The sequence below is a fragment of the Lytechinus pictus genome, chromosome 2 (assembly GCF_037042905.1).
Source record: "Lytechinus pictus isolate F3 Inbred chromosome 2, Lp3.0, whole genome shotgun sequence".
Taxonomy (NCBI): domain Eukaryota; kingdom Metazoa; phylum Echinodermata; class Echinoidea; order Temnopleuroida; family Toxopneustidae; genus Lytechinus; species Lytechinus pictus.
In genome coordinates this window covers 61694886-61710281 of record NC_087246.1, presented here as the reverse complement: position 1 = coordinate 61710281, position 15396 = coordinate 61694886, and the positions used below count along the sequence as shown (strand labels likewise).

Here is a 15396-nt window from a genome sequence, read left to right as displayed (position 1 = left end):
ATGAGTTCCTCTTCCAGATAAGTTTTTATTTATTTTATTTTTTTTTATTTTTGAAGACCAAATTACTTCTTATACATACAGCATGTCTTTTGAGGTACAAAGACAACCATATAATCATGTAGTGCATTCTCAAGTTTTCTTCTTTATTTTACATTGTTTCCAAATCTATTGAATAGTGTATTATACATCTATTGAAAACATAGTATATACATAAACATTCAAAGTGTATAAAGGAATAAAACAGACAAGAGATCTTTTGCTTGTAATATAAATTCTACGAAGTATAGGCAATTCAACAATAGAAAAACAATAACTGGAGTGTGAAAAACAAAAAGGTTACTTTAGTCTTTATGAAAGGGGGCCATTGGGTTTGCTGGTTATGAAATTCAATTCCATTCATGTTACCAGCTTGAATTACCTCCCAATAATGGCTCAAATCCTTGAAGTCCCCGACAAAGTAATAAAGATTTTTGTTGTTTTCATCCTACTTTGCGTTGTTGTTTTTTAATCTGTTTCATTTAGGTCACTGTAAAAGCATTATATGATTACAAGGCACAGAGAGAGGATGAATTATCATTCTGCAAACATGCCATTATCACCAATGTTGATAAACAAGACCATGGATGGTAAGAATATATCATAATCCTTTTGTCTTTGTTTTTAATTATTTCACCATGTAAAGTAAAATTCAGATTGACAAAAATAGTGTTACATTTGCAGACAGGAATACATGATAGGAACTAAAGCATATACAAAATATGTTTGAATGAAAGATTTCCTCAAATAACATACACTTGTAATAGATACCTAATTCAATGAAGTAAAATATGACTTGATAAAGAGCATTAAGAGTAGCAGAGACAAAAACTAATCAGTTGAAATAAAAGATAAAATTGTGCCCCACAACATATTAAGAACAGTAAACATTATTCACATCGTAAGAGAATTAAAGACATTATCATGCACCTCAACAATTATGAAGATTACTTTGAAGAAATATAACCTCTTCACCCCTTTCCAAATTTAATTATTTATAACTTTTTTTCTTACTTTTCTTTTCTTTGTAATATAAAAATTTGCCAATTTCATGTGTATCCCAAACAATACAGAAGTAGTGATGATACTTGGGGGTTGCATGGCTCTGTGTGCCCCCACGCCATTTTGAAAGCGAAGACCTTTTTTTTGCTTTTGTTTTTGTTTTGCTCGTCAAATTTCTCCTCTGGAAAATGTGCCCCCTTTTTGGAAAATCCTGGATCCACACCTGGATTGGATATTAATGTTATGGGTGCTCTTATAAGCAAATAAATAAGTTGGATATAGTCAGAGTCGATTGGATGTATTGCGAATAGAAGATAGATTCCCTTTTGTCTTCAAACATGAAAATGATCACCAATATTGCTCCTTTTTGTGTTTATTTACAGGTGGAAAGGGGACTATGGTGGTAAGAAAAATATGTGGTTTCCTTCTAATTATGTTGAAGAGGTGACGACCCCTGCTACCAATGACCAGGGACAGAATGCAACACTCCTAGGTAACCTTCAGAAGGGTGCTATTGACATCAATGGATGCAGTGTGGGTAAGTTTAAGACCCTGTCTTACAAAGAGTAACAATTGATCCTATCAAACTTCAACTATATTGAAAGCCATCAATGTCATAATTTTTCTAGAGGAAATTTGCAGATGTCCTTTTGTAAATAGGGAAAAGCATCCTGAATTGTCAAGAAAACAAGGAATTTATGAATATACATCATATGTAGAAAACATTTTGAACAAACAAGCATTCAAGATGTTGGCCTTGCTGGCTTTTCATAGTTAGGTGTGATCGGATTAATATCAAATCTTTAAAGACAGGGCCCGGATCGAAATCACCCATTTCAATATCCTTGTGCACAAGATGTGCTTGTATTGTGACACCACTCCTTTGCTTTCATCGTAAGAGATTGGTTGACAACATTTTACTTAACTCCCCCCGTTTCTTTCTTATTCTATGTGATTACAAACTCTTTTTAAACATAACAGTTTTCTTACGATCTCACTGCTCACTGACTAATCCTCATTCTTCCCTGCATTGGGGATTTATTGTTCAGTTAAATATTCCTTTAATTTGTCAATTCCCTCTTTCAACGTGGGCTATCTGAGGATAAAGTTGTCAAATTACAAGGAAAAAAAGCCACTCATAGTGAGTGTTAATGGCGAATTTACTTTGAAACATTCACATTGTTTCATTCTTAAGTCTGCTCTTTTTATTTTTCACCTTTCCTCTCAATGATTGTGTTTGGAGAGGTATCACCTAGCTCTTTCCTATAGCATACTAGCAAGACTTTATATTTTGGTTTTCCTTCCATCATTTTTTTCTTTTCGATCATGTCAGAAATGATGCTAGGCGTGAGGACAAGACAGCATTTTGTGTTCAGAATAATCTCGCCGACGCAGCGTAACGCGATGGACGTAGCTGCCACCGACCTAACAGAGCTTGAGGACTGGATGAAATGCATACAGGAAGCTTCAGTCAAAGCCACTGTTATGGTGAGTATGATTGCTATAAAGTGCCTGTATTCATGTTATATATTTACTACATTAACTAATACTATTGTAACGTCAATGTGTCAATCTGTTTTTAGCAGCCACCAAGGTTGTAATCGAGGCTGGTGTTACCGAGTCACTAGGCCACTGCAAAAACCTTCCCCCCATAGACTTTGTGCATGTGACGCTGGCTTAGGCAGAGGCTGGCAAAACGTGGCCTCTACGCCGGCCTCAAGTCAATCCCTGACAACCATCTCTCTTTAACAGCCACCTGCCTACAGTGACCTCTAAAACAGATTCCACTCACAGGCATATTATGTAGATAAGAACCTGTATATACCAGTCACATGTTCATAACGTCCAAATTTTTTGTTTCAGATAAGCCTATACAGCAATATTACAGATGGAACCCCCTGTTCATATTTACCCTTGGTTATTCCATTAAGCATGTCCTCTCCCAAAAGCAGAGCATCAAGCATATACATCATAAAAGAAATGATTGCGTAACAATAGAATAATCATGAACATAAAGGCCAGTGCATAATGTTTATCTTGCAAAAAAAAAACGCAACATTTTTGGTATGGTGTGTGTGAACTGGATATAGATTGCATATATTAGTTATTGATAATTGGCCCAAGTTTCTCATTTGTTGCTGGATTGCATGTTAAAGAAGTAATTGTGTGTTCTGGGGACCATTTCTTAAAGATTAACTGCAATGTTAACCATTATTGTAACTGTCCTGTTACCATGGTAGTTGCCACAGTGGCAAAGTTACCGTAGTTGTGACTCGTTATGGAACTGACTCCTGATTATTTCTACCAATAGACAAAGAGTATCCAGAATCATGAACGTAGACTGCGTATCGCGAGGGAATTCTCCAGGCTCATCGTCTACTGCAGATCTGTTCCATTCTCAGAAGACAGTAAGTATCTTTCCAACTTTAAACCCAGAAAATAGCATTAAAAGTGGCCATACTGAAGCTTTTTGAAATGTAAAACTTTCTCTTTACAAATAAAGTGGTATACTAATTTATTCTCAGTATTATTTATAGCTATCTCAAAAGGTATATTTTTTAAGACTAGCTATTTATAACACACTTTCAATGAGAGACCACATACCGATTGTCCCCTTTTGGAATTCTAAAAATGTTAACCAATCCCTTTATTGATGTTGTTCTCATCCAGACATTCCAGGCAAATACTTTGAGATGTCGTCCTTCCCTGAAACCAAAGTAGAGCGTTACATGGTTCCTGGCAAGTCAAAGCTCCTTGTGGATTACAACAGGAAACAGGTCAGCAGGACCTATCCTAAAGGTCAACGTATCGATTCGTCCAACTACGACCCCATCCCAATCTGGTTCTGCGGTTGTCAGATGGTCTCTCTTAACTACCAGACTCCAGGTAGAGGGCGCTCTTTCAATCAAATTGTTCTTGATAATGATAGTGTCATAATCAGGGGCTACGGAACCATTTTGAAAGTAATATTTTAGAATGTAGTTCTCTCCCTCATGCTTCATCTTGTCAGAAATTGTTCCCATAAAAATATTTCTTCAGAGCATTTGCAATCCCATCTGATAATAGAGTCCCTTTCTCAAAATGTATTGAACAAATCCGGGAGTGTGGCTTCAGGTTAAAAACCTCTTTTCTCCAGAGCAAACGTTTCCACACTCTTCACTGTACTTTGTCCGTTGGAAATTTCACCCAAGTAAAGAACCTCATCCAGGTATATTTCCCATTACAGATTTGGTCAACTTTATGTGATAGGGAGAATTGTATCTGGGAATGATTGTAAAAAGTTACATTCAAAATTATGATATCAAATGTATCTTTCACCCTCATATAGTCATGCAGGTGAATGAAGGTATGTTTGCGCTCATTGGGAGATGATTGTCAAAAGTTGCAATCAATTATAATATCAAATGTATCTCTCACCCTAAGATCATCATATGCAGGTGAATGAAGGCATGTTTGCGCTCAATGGGAGATGATTGTCAAACGTTACAATCAATATAATAGTGACTGTATCTCTCACCCTCAGATAGTCATATGTAGGTGAATGAAGGCATGTTTGCGCTCATTGGGAGATGATTGTCAAAAGTTGCAATCAATTATAATATTGAATGTATCTCTCACCCTCAGATCGTCATATGCAGGTGAATGAGGGCATGTTTGCACTCAATGGGAGATGTGGATACGTACTGAAACCAGAGTGCATGTTTGATAAGAACTTTGATTCTTTCGACAAGAGAACATTATCAAACGTTGATCCCATCCATCTAACCATTACAGTAAGTATATTGCTTCTCAGTTGGTAGGGACAATCTTTAGAATGTTTAAATTGACAAAGCTAAGTAAAAATGATTGTGCATTAATGAAAAAGAATGCATCAAACTTTGGAGAACCACCAAATAAAGATTACAGGCCGAACACTTCAGTCAAAGATTTGTCACAGTCAACAACTTCTAAATTCCTTATTTCCCTTAATATTACCACCTAAATATGGAAGTTCTTTAGCATCTCTCTTTATTTCTGGGTAAATTCTTTCTTAGAACATTTACGTGTCCATATTATATAAATGGCAACAATATTTTGGAAAAATGTTCTGTCATTATTTATGATAAATAGGTACTTGTTATGAATGTAAGTATGTTGATATGGTTAATCACATTGTACCGATGAATTTAAGAACTATACGAAAGCTGAATATTTTTTATTATTAATATGTGAGAATTTTTTTTTTCATACAGTGGACAATGTATTGAATTGAATTGAAAATATTTGCAAAAATTTGTTGGATTTGTCATTAAAGTAGGAGACAAGTTTTATGAGAATTGATTCCTTTGATAACACAGTTTTAATATTGAGATAGTTTACAAATCGTAGGTCTAACTAGCAGGCATTGAACTTCAGTAGTCCTTTTGATATAATCATCACTTCTCATTTTAATGCAAGATAGTAGGCAGATTGTTACTTCAATCATATATAGTTTTTTATTTTGAAGAATAAGTTCGTAAGTTACAATCTATCTTTGTCATTTTCAATTTTTTTGTAGATCATAGCAGCCCGTCATTTGCAGAAGACCGGCCGTGGTATAGCCAGTCCATTTGTCGAAGTAGAAGTACTTGGTTCTGACTATGACAGTGGGAACAAATACAAGACAAGCACAAAAGGTATGTTGTTCATATTTTTTAGATCAAATTAAGTTGAAAAGCAAACTTTATGATTGTTTGAATGGAATATCATTTGCTCAAGTTGGAAAAAAGAAATGAGAATCCCAGGGAGTGTTTCATGAAAAAAATCAGTAACTTTGACTATTGTTACAAGCTACCAAATCCTTGCATCTGATAGGGTATAGAGAAAATCAGTCAGTAACAATCACTGTCAATACACTTCATGAAACATTTCTTTGGTTTCCTGTATTCAGGCATGCACATCATAAGCAGTGTCTTTATTGTTCTGATTTCTCCCCAGCTGATAATGGTTTTAACCCAGTCTTCAATGAAGTGTGTGAGTTCGACGTATCCAACCCAGATCTAGCCATGCTAAGGTTTGTCATCCAGGATGAAGATGTCTTCGGTGAACCTAACTTCCTTGGCCAGGCTACCTACCCTCTCAAGGCTATCAGAACAGGTAAGTCACCTGACTTAGTTAATCCAGTCACCTGACTAAGTCATTCAGTCTCCTGATTTACAAGTTGGTAACATAAGAGAACTTGAAGGGATGTATTTGATGTTGTTGGTATGACCTGCCGTACTGGGGGATATTTCAGATTGGGAAAATTTTCCAATAAGTTTTTTTAGGTGTTCTTCTATCCTAATCTTGTTTGGTGGATCAAATTTTTGTGTGTAAGTATGCATATTGTAGTGACGATGATATGATTAAAATTGAAGAACTGTTTGAGGGATCATCTTGTATCTTGGTTTAAATGTGCATTTTGGAAGGACGATGATCCGATTAGATTTAGGGGTCACAAGATCAAAGTTCACAGAGGTCATCACCTGAAAATTTTTAGGAGAGTAATTTTAGTCTTACAATTGTTTATTTGAGTTTTTATAAGATATGATATTGATATGTTAGTTTACAAAGTAAAATTAATTTCTTTGCAATCTTATTTTATATTGGTATGATACTTATATGTCCAATGTCCAGTGTAATTAATTCCTTTCCAATCTTTGATAGGATATCGATCTGTCCAGCTGAAGAACGGGTACTCTGAAGAGCTGGAACTAGCTACACTCTTGGTCCATGTTGATAGGAGAGTCATAGGGGTAAGACTCAGGATTGATCTTGCTCTCTAAGCCATTCTCAGTATATGCATCATGACTGTTTTCTTGCTGTGTATATGTTTATTTGACTTCGTATGTTGAAATGAGGAATTGAACAATGATGAATCGTAATGGTAGAGATGAAATGATATTGAATATCTCACTTTTTGTGCATGTCTGTCATGGAGTTTGTGTTGTTTATTTGTTTTATTTATTTCACCATGTAAAATAATATTCACATTGATGACTATATAGTGTTATATTTGCAGATAAGAATATATAGTAGGAACAAGGCTTGAATGAAATAAAGTGTTCATATAGTAATAGAAACAAAAATTAATATATATTAAAATAAAAACTTAAATCATGCCTCTTTGCATATTAAGCTAAAGAAATAAACATCGTTCATATCTTAGGAAAATCAAAGACATAAATCGTGCACCTCAATGAAATTCTAGATCTTTATAAGAAGTGTCATTAGGAGTATTGTGAGGGAAGCAAGTTGTGGAGCCAGATGATATTTGCTTATCCTGATATTGTGATGAAACATTTTTTACATTGCCAAGTTAGGGATTGTATGAGATTGTATGATATATAACTATGGCCTTTGACCTTGCACAGGAATGTGACGACAGCGACCTTTACGCGTCCATTCAGATGTTGAGGGAGAGGACGCAAGAGCTGACTGCTGTGGTCAATACCATGGACAGACCAGACATCGACAATGGTGCTGGGGGCGGAGAGTCGGACGCATTCCGTTTGAAGACGGCAGAGCTGAATAACTGCCAGGAGGCACTCTTCAATCTCCAAGAACAGAGAAAGTGAGAATGATGCTAGATTAGGCTGCAGTCATACCGATGCAACCGACTCCAGAACCCATCAAAGCTTACATTGTTTTGAATGGGATATCATCGGTCGTTTTGGAGTTTGTTATGTTGGTGTGACTGAAGTGAGGGATACTTTCATCTTAGGATGGAGTTTTAGCAGATCCTTCATAATGTTATGAACCTGTAATACCAATATGGCTACACCCATTCAATCTGCTATTATAATAATGAATGATGAGAGCTTGATTTGACAGTTTCTGTATTCCCAGTGAAGTCTCTGGAAGGTTTCTAAATGTCTCATTTGTTGAATAATGTGTCCCGATTTTTTTTTCTGAATTGATTTTGTTTCTGTTAAATTGATATTATTCTATTATATTATATTATTCCATTCAGTTGATTATAACATTTCATTTTCGTTTTGTTTTGTGTGCTTTTTATTGCAGGCAACGGGTGGAAAAGAGAAAACTTAGAAAAACAGCAAGCAACAGTCAGAGCCGACTTCCCAGACCTTAAAGAGAAATCTAAAAAATCAACAGTAAACTGATCATTGATTATGATCCCATACCAGAAAGTGTTAAAGAGTTCTTATCTTCAACTGGAAAGTGAAGAAGTTCTTGTGGAATGCTCTTATGGCACTGTACTTATGAACATCTACCAAGGGAGATCACAGGATTGACAAGATATGGTCATTGGAGGAATGGAAGCTGCGAGTCTTGGTTCAGTTTGCATTCACTTTGATTACAGATTATCAGATGAATGTCATCTTTACATTCTGTGATGATTGTATAGTATCAATTGACCATCATCTTTACATTCATGTGATGATTGCAGATTATTAAGTGACTCATCTGTACATTCATGCGATGAGTGCAGATATCAATCGACTGTCGTCCATACAATCAGTTGATGATTGCAGATTATTGAATGACTGTCATCTGTACATTTACATGGTCAGGATTGCATATTATCAAATGGCTTGTCTGTACATTCATGTGATGATTGCTTAGTGTCAGTCGACTGTCATCTATGAATTCATGAGTTGAATGCAGGTTCTCAGATGAATGTCAGCTATACAATCATGTGATGATGATGATTGCAGAGTATCAATCAACTGTCATCTATAAAATCAGGTGATGATTGCAGATTATTTAATGATTGTCACCTATACATTTACATGGTAATGATTGCAGATTATCAGAGGAATTTCATTTATACAATCATGTGATGATGATTGCATAGGATAATATTTTGTCTTGTGGACAGAATTTAAGTGACTAAATATGACCTTTTCTGGAGTGTTATCATGGAAATGCAGAGTATAATCTCTAATATGCTTTTAATCCGTTGAAGATTTGTTTTATTTTCATACTATATATGCCCATTGTGGATGGGATTGGGATTTTTTTTATTGTGATAGCCACATGTTGAATGTAGATGATGCATGTGGGATATTTTGGTTTGTGTACAAAAAAACTGTACAACAACTTGTTGAGTTCATGTAAAGTCAAGTGGTATTTACCTAAACAGATCATGTCTCTATTAACTTAACTTGTAGTCTTGTTGAAAGAATTTAAGTTTTCTATCCTCTTTATTGCTTTCTATTGATGTAAAAGTCTACCTGAATGATCTGTTAATGTGTATTGATCTATTAGGTTGTAGTCACATATTGGCATTAGACATAACTGGGACACGTTTTACAAAGTGCTGAGATGGATTTATATCATTCTCAAACTGAGATCGATCTCAAATTGTGTAGTTAAGTAATATAAGATTAGATCTCAATCTGTGTTTGATTTGAATCAATCGCAACTCTTTGTAAGACAGTGCTCATTTCATCTTTATGTGTGCAGGATAACAACTCATCACCATGGCAATGCCATATAAAATAACCAAACATTTTATTATAAAGTCTATCTCTCTACTAAAAAGAATATACGATATATACGTGTAATGATACAATCACATGTATAAAGAAAATAATCTACATGAATCTAAGAGACTCATGCAAAAATACCAAGAATAATTGTTGTAAATCCATTAAATGTTTATGATTTGAAGAAGAAATCTTGAAGGATTTTGGTACAGGAAAATTGTTTAATGTTTTAACCAAAAATATTATTTTTCTGGGTTGAGTTTGAGTAGATGTATTTGTATTTTTGATTATACAAACAATGGTGCATTTTTTTATATGTAGTGTATGTAATAGTGGGAATATCGTGGTGTAGTGGTTCTGACTCTCGCCTTTCAGTCAGTGTCGTGGGTTCAAATCCCAGCAAGAAATTTATCAATATTGTGCTGTACATGTCCAAGGTGCAGTATACTAGTGTTTGGCAGGATTATCATTTTCTTGAACACTTGTCTGTCGGGATAGCAGCTGGGATATAGCCAGAGTAATAATCACAATTAGCACCTCGAGTACTCTGCAGAGAGGAAGCAAGTGTTTTGCTATTACTATTTTTTGTATTATTATTTTTCTTATTAATGATGAAAATGTGCAAAATGCACTGATTACAGCATACATAAACATAATGAAAAGTTAAGTACTCCGATAATCAGCAAAAGCTGAGAGAATAGATTTAAATGAGAGTAGATTACAATCAAAATGTTTTTCACATCCTGAGCCTTGCATCAAATTTAGTCATTACATCACATAAACAGAATATAATGATTATTTATATGATCATCTTGTAGAATTTTGATGTGTGGGAGCATTGGTGTAGTGGTTGCTTTGTAACCAGAGGGTTGTCTATTTGATTCCCACTGCGATATCACATACCTTTGCAAGGCATCAATCCATACCTTGCCACTCTCCACCCAGGTGTTAAAATGGCCACCTGATATTATGCGAAGGCCTACTTAGTATACTTATAATAATTGGAGGTTTTACACTCTTGCTATTTTTTGTACACCCCAGGGAGTGGAGAAAGTGCATACATTGTGTGTGTGCAACCCAGAATAAGATAACCTGGGTCATATATCTTTAAAGTGCATTAGTGTTCCAATGTTTCAAGTGAAATATTATTATAATAGATTTCATCAAACAAGGATGGAGCATTTAAGCTTTGATCAGACGTAGTGAAGAGGTGCAATTATCGGCCGATTTTGTTTCGAATTGACCTCGAAAACGCTCGAAGTCATGAGAGGGTTTCCTGAAATCGCTAAGAAAGTGTTGCAGTAAAACGGCCATAACTTTTGTCAATGACCTATTATGGAAAGAAGAATGATTACTTTGATTGTTCATCTCGTTCGTTTTGCCATTTGTGGAGTAACAATATGAAAAAAATATCACAGAACTCTCCTTAAAAAATTAAAACAAGCAGTTGAAAAATTCGCGTAAATTTCAAATTTTCAGGTCTGTGGCATGAACGAAACTGAGATATGTCAGAAAGTAACTATTAAGATAACTTTGTGTGAAAAATCAGTTCTTGTAAACATGGGGTACGGATATGTCTGGAAATAATCCAACTCTTTGCGATTTTCAACACAAGAAATTTGTTTTCACGCCAAGTCAACCCATTGAAAACCATGATGTCATTACCGAACTTCTGTCTCGTATACTCACTTTTTTGTTTGTTCTAAAGACGGTGAATCACAGTCATTGGCAATGCCAGTACAGCTTGGTATACCGTACAGTGCAGTGAAGCTGCCATGCCAGAGCAGAGCGTGCTACATCCCTATTCATGTATCAGACAAATTGATGAGAAATTGGTTTTGCAGCGCAGGTATCAGCAAGTTAACCAGTGAAATGTGACTTTTGTAAGCTTCATTTCATCACTGATCACGGTCATTGTATCTCGATTAAGTAAAAGACATAATTGATATAGAAATAGGGAAATTTCTGTGCTTACCTTGTACTTTCATTCGAATGCACGTAAACACTTACCATAAAGCACGTACCATAACAAAAAGGCTAGTGATTGATTGCAGGGCTGAGTCCAATAGGTAATTGCACCGGTTATTGTGTATGATTAGCGATAACAATAAATTCTAACGTATGTAAGTTGGATTTGCTGGTATAAAAAAACTCCTTGTTATTTTGTGTCATAACCCCAATTTCATACAGTAATTTCTCACAAAATAAGTCTTTGGCACAGCAAAAACTTGGCATGCAAATCCGTATATACCTCGTGAATATGCACAGCGAATCTCATGAATATTCAATGCAGGGTATAGATATGTCTGGAAAAAGTTTGAGAGTACTTTTGGAAGACAACGAAAATTAAAGCAAGCGAGAAATTAAAACTATTTGATTGTTTGATATCATTTTTTCAGGATCGAATGATATCATTTTCGATAAGTCCTGAAAATTTGAGGAAATTTTGTTAACGTACAGTGAAAATACAAGCAAGTGAATTTCTCTTGAAAAAATGAACTCTGTCCCCACGTGCGTGAATGACCGTTAGAAATTCAAAACAAATCGGGCGTTTAGGCCGAGTTAATTGCATCCGTCCGCTGGGCCTGTGATGAGATGATATCACTATAAAGCTCTGTAAGGTATTCAGTAGTACTCAGATAAAGTCAATGACAGTAACATGAAAAATAAGTTGCAAACAACTTCATTTCATCATAAATTTCCACTGACTTCTGACAAGGGAACCCAACCTTTTACAACAAACGACATATATGTATACATAAGAAATGAATTATGAAACACATTGTGTAAGTGCGACTCTAATTCACACTTCTGCTTCTCTGTTTTGGGTTTTTTTTTTTTAATTCTTTCCATTCTATCTTTCCATTTCTCTTGGGTCATTTACTTTTAAATGCATATATACATCTACTTTAGCCATGCAGCCAAAATGTTTCCTCTAGATTTTCAATTGTGCTGTCGCCTCAGATCTGATTGACTCTGTACACATATAACATTGCTGAGCCTTGTTGCGCCTTAAAATATGACACAGTTCATTTTGCAAAGTATTGGGTATTCTATGAGTTGTGAAGTGTTAATGAAGCATCACTGTTATGCATATCGTTTTGCCTTATGAAATTACCACTACTAGCACATTTTTTTCTTTGCTCTCTCTGTCATTGGTTGGGGAGTTCCATTAATACTGGTGATTGTCAGTTTAAATGATTTGTGCCATTTCAATAGAGTTCCGCCACCACATTGTTTTAAAGACCCATACCAAAAAGTGAAATTGACCTATCATATAACAATCGAAAGCTTATAAATTACTTAAGATAGAAATGTAAGCTTTATGCATTTTGACCACTTAACTAGCCGAGTATTTTGCTTAAGAATAGCTCCATTTATTGGGCTTCGAAAGTAGGCTTACTTGTCCGTGCTTTCACCGGCCTCAAAACCATTACATAATGTTGTGTTAGAAGCATTGTGATTTCATAGGTTTGTACCCAGAAAAACTGGGTGATTTTTCCACCTTTTAGATTGCATATTTTATTTTCTTCAATTCTATCACCTAGAGATATCATAAATGCCTTTTCCTGCAAGTTTGAATTAATGAAATTTATGGCTCTTGGCTACTTTTTACCATATTTCATTTCTCGTTTATTAGGCGCAGCTTTTCATTTTTATCTGCATTCAGAGTTTGTGTAACAACTTTTCCTGACATAGCAATTTAGGCTCTATAAGAGCCAAACAAAGAAATCACAAAAAAATAAAATCTAGTGAAGAGCTCTAGGTTTCCATCCATTTGAGCACTGAATAATTGTCATTGCCATTTCTTCTGCAAATTGAAGAAAAGAAATCAAATTCAGAATTTGAAAAGCAGAAAAATTACCCATTTTATCTGTGTGCAAGCCTATGGAATCGCAACACAACATGACATCACGGTCTTGAGGCAGGTGAAAAGCACTGGAAAGCCTTTTGTCAAAATTCCCTGCGTAACCCGTTAATTTGAGTTTTTCTTGAGCAAAATACCTTACTTTGTTGCACTATTTGTCAGTTTCACTTTTAACTCCAGTCTGGGTCTTTAACCCAAGGAGGTAAAGTGTCTCCTCAAAGAGATAATTTGGCAATTTACCTTTCTCCTGAATGAAAAATATGATTACAAAGAGAAAACTGTTCTGCAAAAAATGATCCCATTTCCAATGATGCATGTTGTATCGTTCATGAATAAATGCTGTTTAAAGTGAGCTAATCAGTAACACTTTAAACCACTGTTTCAAAGTGCAAAATTGGCAACTTTTTGATACAGTTTTGCCATTATCATTTATTTTAACTATTATATCCATATTGGATTTTTGAAATGGATGGAAATGAATGGAAAATTTTTACCAATCTGCGGATCAATACCAGTTTTGAAGTCTAAAAAGTTTAGCTTTTGAAATTTCATTTGAATTTCATAGGTGAACTCGTCAAACAGTAATACACAGTATAGACCCACAAAAAGACAGTAAAACACCATACAAATGTGGTATAAACCCATTAGCAGGAATGCCAGTATCACAGCATTGTACTTTGTGAGAGCTGGAAACCTATTTTTAGGGGGAAAAACAGTCATCTCGCCTTTTCTCTAATATTCATGTGCAGTATTCTTTTTTTAATTTTAATTTTTAGTAGTTATAACCAACATCAAAATGAAGTCAATTGACACCAGTGCTTATGAATAAATTGTTGTCTAGTATAATGTATACTATTCTTGTATGCTATTCTTCTTCCCAAGCTTTGACCTGTTAACATTAAGCTTTAATTGCAATATTTTATATTGATTAAGAGCGATAACCACAAAGAAATAATCATGTCAACACTTAGTAGGCTTTGGATGTATGATATTCTTATATTTTGTTCAAGTGATGTTAATTTGATTTAAATGTGACCAAAATAATCTAACCAAATAGTACCTACTTATCATATGTAAGCCATTCATTTCAAAATTATCTTTTGGTAAATGTGGAAATTGAGACATATAATAAATATATGCCGCTGGAAAACAAGACTATTTTATATGTGTATATATGTATATGTTATGGTTGTTCCACAATCTGTGTTATGATTTATGGGAAATAGTTAAATCTTTAAGGGGGAAATTCTTCCTGATAACAGGTCAGTTTTAATAAAAGCACAAAAATTAAGATATTTGAATGATTCGATTATTGGTGGAGTTTTGATGAAAATCCATCAAAGAATTAAAAACAGTTATGACTTTTAAAGATTTTGAATTTATTTTCATAATCTTATTCCATTAAAAATTTGAATTTATTGAATTTTGATTACATGATATATGGGGAAGTGGTTTGCATGTGACGTCACCTTTAAAAATATTTAGAATGTACAACTCTTCTTTGATGGATTTTAATCAAACCTTCACCAATATTTTCCCCTAATTTTCTGCTTTAATTAAAATAAACTTTTTGTTAGGGTGAAGTTCCCCTTTAACCCTAATAAGTCTGGGGGACTGATTTTAGCCCCCTCAACATTTTCTGTGATACATGTAAATCTGTATGTGAAAAGATGGTGCGACGCCATGACTTTTTCTTTCAAGTCTTGCACAAATTTTGGGATCAACTATGCGATGCCAGAGTATGCAGTACTTACTTTCTTTTTTCTCCTCTTTTGCCCTTTCTTATTTTCCCTACCTTTTTCTTCCCCTCTCATTTCCATTTCTCTTTATTTTCTTTCCCCATCTCCCTTTCCATTCTCTCTCTTATTTTCTAACCCCTCTCTCTTATCCTATCCCTTCTCATTTTTTTAGGGGGAGGGGGCAAGGCTCCTTCAGCCCCCGTGGATCAGTGCCTGTCCAAAACTCGTCCTAAGGTTTTCTTTCTTTGAGGTGTTCACACACTTCCTGCAGATATTTCCTCTCACACAATTTACTTGATAA

The 15396-nt window shown here is 34.8% G+C and overlaps 1 protein-coding gene across 4 annotated transcripts in view; it reads left to right on the top strand.

Annotated features, from left to right (window-relative positions):
• LOC129269143 (1-phosphatidylinositol 4,5-bisphosphate phosphodiesterase gamma-1-like) overlaps window positions 1-14509 on the top strand; it is a 77635-nt gene extending 63126 nt beyond the window's left edge. For all 4 annotated transcript variants that reach the window (XM_064095322.1, XM_064095324.1, XM_064095321.1 and 1 more), the window contains exons 23-33: window positions 523-626; window positions 1422-1576; window positions 2372-2526; window positions 3350-3446; window positions 3709-3924; window positions 4663-4811; window positions 5576-5693; window positions 5995-6153; window positions 6703-6791; window positions 7410-7609; window positions 8059-14509. In XM_064095322.1, the coding sequence (XP_063951392.1) occupies window positions 523-626; window positions 1422-1576; window positions 2372-2526; window positions 3350-3446; window positions 3709-3924; window positions 4663-4811; window positions 5576-5693; window positions 5995-6153; window positions 6703-6791; window positions 7410-7609; window positions 8059-8128 (1512 nt within the window). In that variant the 3' untranslated portion in view covers window positions 8129-14509. The remainder of the gene's footprint in view (window positions 1-522; window positions 627-1421; window positions 1577-2371; window positions 2527-3349; window positions 3447-3708; window positions 3925-4662; window positions 4812-5575; window positions 5694-5994; window positions 6154-6702; window positions 6792-7409; window positions 7610-8058) is intronic.
• Window positions 14510-15396: the final 887 nt, after the last annotated feature.